The sequence below is a fragment of the Colobus angolensis genome, unplaced genomic scaffold, assembly GCF_000951035.1.
Source record: "Colobus angolensis palliatus isolate OR3802 unplaced genomic scaffold, Cang.pa_1.0 Scaffold47, whole genome shotgun sequence".
In the NCBI taxonomy this organism is placed as follows: domain Eukaryota; kingdom Metazoa; phylum Chordata; class Mammalia; order Primates; family Cercopithecidae; genus Colobus; species Colobus angolensis.
Window position 1 is genome coordinate 1,203,876 of NW_012118154.1, and position 3,212 is coordinate 1,207,087.

At 36.1% G+C, this 3,212-nt stretch overlaps 1 protein-coding gene across 1 annotated transcript in view; it reads left to right on the top strand.

Annotated features, from left to right (window-relative positions):
* RABEP1 (rabaptin, RAB GTPase binding effector protein 1) overlaps positions 1 to 3,212 on the top strand; it is a 99,910-nt gene that overhangs the window by 37,893 nt on the left and 58,805 nt on the right. The window contains exon 5 of the mRNA XM_011958624.1: positions 847 to 1,007. Coding sequence (XP_011814014.1) covers positions 847 to 1,007 — 161 coding nt within the window. The remainder of the gene's footprint in view (positions 1 to 846; positions 1,008 to 3,212) is intronic.

Here is a 3,212-nt window from a genome sequence, read left to right on the forward strand (position 1 = left end):
ATTCTCCTGCCTCAGCCTCCCAAGTAGCTGGGACTACAGGTGCCTGCCACCATGCCCAGCTAATTTTTGTATTTTTAGTAGAGACGGGGTTTCACCTTGTTGGTCAGGCTGGTCTCGAACTCCTCACCTCAGGTGATCCACCTGCTTTGGCCTCCCAAAGTGCTGGGATTACAGGCATGAGCCACCGCACCTGGCAATTTTTCTCTCTTTGGTAGAGATGGGGTTTTGCCATGTCAGCCAAGCTGGTTTTGAAATCCTGGCTTCAAGTGATCCTCCTGTCTACCTCCCACAGTGCTAGGATTACAGGTGTGTGTGAGCCACTAAGCCCCACCATGTTTTAGGATTATATCAAAGAGAAAGCCATTTTTTAAAGAGCTTCTAGAGTTTGCCTCAAGTTACAGTGTTGGGTTTTAGTAAACTAGTCCAGAAATATATCCCTTTTCTCACACTTTCAGGTAGTGGGATTGGGGCGACATATTATATTTGCCTTGGGAACCATAGTATATGTCTAAGAACATAGATTTTGGAGTTGGCCTTAAGTTTGAATTCTAGCTTTGCTTCATTCTGGGCATGAAACATTGGCCAGACTAGGTAACCTTTCCTAAGATTCTCTCATTTGTAAAATAATACATGACACAGGTTTATTGTGAAGATTAGAAGTGATGATTTAAAGCCCTTATTTCTGTATATCATAAGAACTACAACTAGTTTGTTTTGTTTTTTAGTGAATTAAACATTTTCCAGAAATTAGATGTAAGCTTTTTGTATAACTTTAAAAATTTTCGTGTGCCGGCTTATTTTTTTTTCATAATGCTTAGATGTGAAATATGTGGTGATGTTTTGTAGAAACAGTTCGTGACTATGAGCACCAGTTCCACCTTAGGCTGGAGCAGGAGCGAGCACAGTGGGCACAGTATAGAGAATCCGCAGAGAGGGAAATAGCTGACTTAAGAAGAAGGCTGTCTGAAGGTCAAGAGGAGGAAAATTTAGAAAATGAAATGAAAAAGGTATGAAGGAATGTGTTCATCTGTAGAAATATTTGAATTCAAATGCAAAGTGCTCTAATATTGTTGTGTAATAGAAAGTAATAGAAGTACTTTGATATTTCCTGTGAGAGTAATTATTTGGACACAGACCTAAACATAGTACTAAATAATGTTGTATCTGTGGCTAACTCTGTCATCTTCTTCAGAGTTTTGATCAAATGTCACTACTTCATGGGGTTTATCCCAACCACCTGCCATTTAACATCGCAACCTGCCAACTTCCCTCTGCCGCCTGTCACTACTCTGGTCTCCCTTATCCTTCTCTAGTTTTTCTCTTTCCATAGCACATATTTCCTTATACTATACAGAGTTCACCTATTGTGTTTATTGTTTACTGTCTTTCTTTCCTTGCTAAAATATAAGCTCTCTGAAGGCAAGAGTTTCTCTTTCTCTCTCTCTCTCTCTTTTTTTAATAGATTCGGGGGAACATGTGCTTGTTTTTTATTTGTATATCCTAAATGCTTAGCATAGTGCCTAGGAGATAGGTGCTTGAATTCCTGAGTGTCGGTTGAGTGGGTGTTGTTGCTTGATGACTGTGTCTAAAGCGAAGTTCTAGAATAGTTGTTAGTTTTCCTTCTTTCTCAGTGTCCTTTGGTTTCTGTGTACCACATTATGTACCACATATGCTTGAACATAATACCATATAATACTTGAACATAAGGCAACTAAATGTAAAGTGAGACATTTTATCATTGAGAAAATATTAACAGCTTTTGAGCCAGTTTAATTAAATGAACTTTTACATTATTTTACATGCATACACATATTTAAAATCACATTATATAAAATAATTAGTAATTGATTTTTCTTTTCAATTGAATTTATCATGCCTTTTTGGTTCTTAATTCTTAGCTCATTCTTCAAATGTATGTGTATTCGTGATTTCCACAGTCTTTTATTTTTTTAGAACTGTTTTTGATTATCTGAAAAATTGGGAAGATAGTTCCTATATACTCCATGCCTAGTTTCCCCTGTTGTTAATATTTTACATTAGCATGGTACATTTGTCACAGCGAATAAGCCCGTATCAATTTATTCTTATTACCTAAGTCCATTTTTGTATTCAGATTGCATTAGTTTTTACCTAATGTCCTTTTTTTTTCTGTTCTAGGATCCCATCCAGGATACCACATTGCATTTAGTCATGTCTCCTTAGGTTCCTCTTGGCTGTGACAGTTTCTCAGATTTTCCTTGTTTTTAATGACCTTTCTGTCATTTTTAAAAGTGCTCTTTAAAGGTTTTGTTTATGATGACATTTAGCACTTGGAATTGTGAAGTCATATTTATATTAATAAATAACTTGATTTGTGATCAGTTCTTTGCTTCCTCCCTCCTTCTTTTTCCCTGTTGTTTTTTATCAAATGACCTTTATCAGCATCCTAAACTAGCCTTGACTGAGATATTTTAACTTGTCTTTTCCAAGTAGTATTTAATTCAAAATAAAATAAATGATGACTTTGTAAGGACCTGAAAACAAAGTGAATCTGAGCCCCTGTTTTTTGAGGGATATGTGTTTTGGGGAAAATCCACCTCATGTTTGGGCATTTATGATATTTTTCCCTATCGTGCACAACTTAGAATAAGTTTGCACTCATTTAAATTCAGTGAATTAGGTTTTCAGTTTCCCTAGAAGGAAAAAAGCCAACTTTTTGAGCCTGCCTTTGTTTCTCTGCGTGTAAGTGTATGTATATATAAGAAATGAAAATTCGTTTTCTCACCAGTTTACTAGTTTATGTAAGTTGGTTCCTTTTAATCCATGTTTTTGAGAATGGACTTTGGAAAACAATGATAGTTTTAAGGGTCATTCTTTGGGTTTGTTTCATTTAGATGGTAAAAGTAAAATAATATTTAAAGTACTCTGTTTAATTGGATGGAGGCCTTTTTATAGCAACATAATTTCCTAACATTTTGGGAAACACATCCTATTTTGGGTGTTTAAAATATAATCAGCCCTTTCATTATTCATAAGAAATTATTGTCTCATAAACTTAGTAACCCAGGAACTTAAAAAATTATTATGGGCTGGGCGTGGTAGCTCACGCCTGTAATCCCAGCACTTTGGGAGGCCGAGGCAGGCGGATCATGAGGTCAGGAGATCGAGACCATCCTGGCTCACACTGAAACCCTGTCTCTACTAAAAATAAAAATAAAAAAAATTAGCCGGGT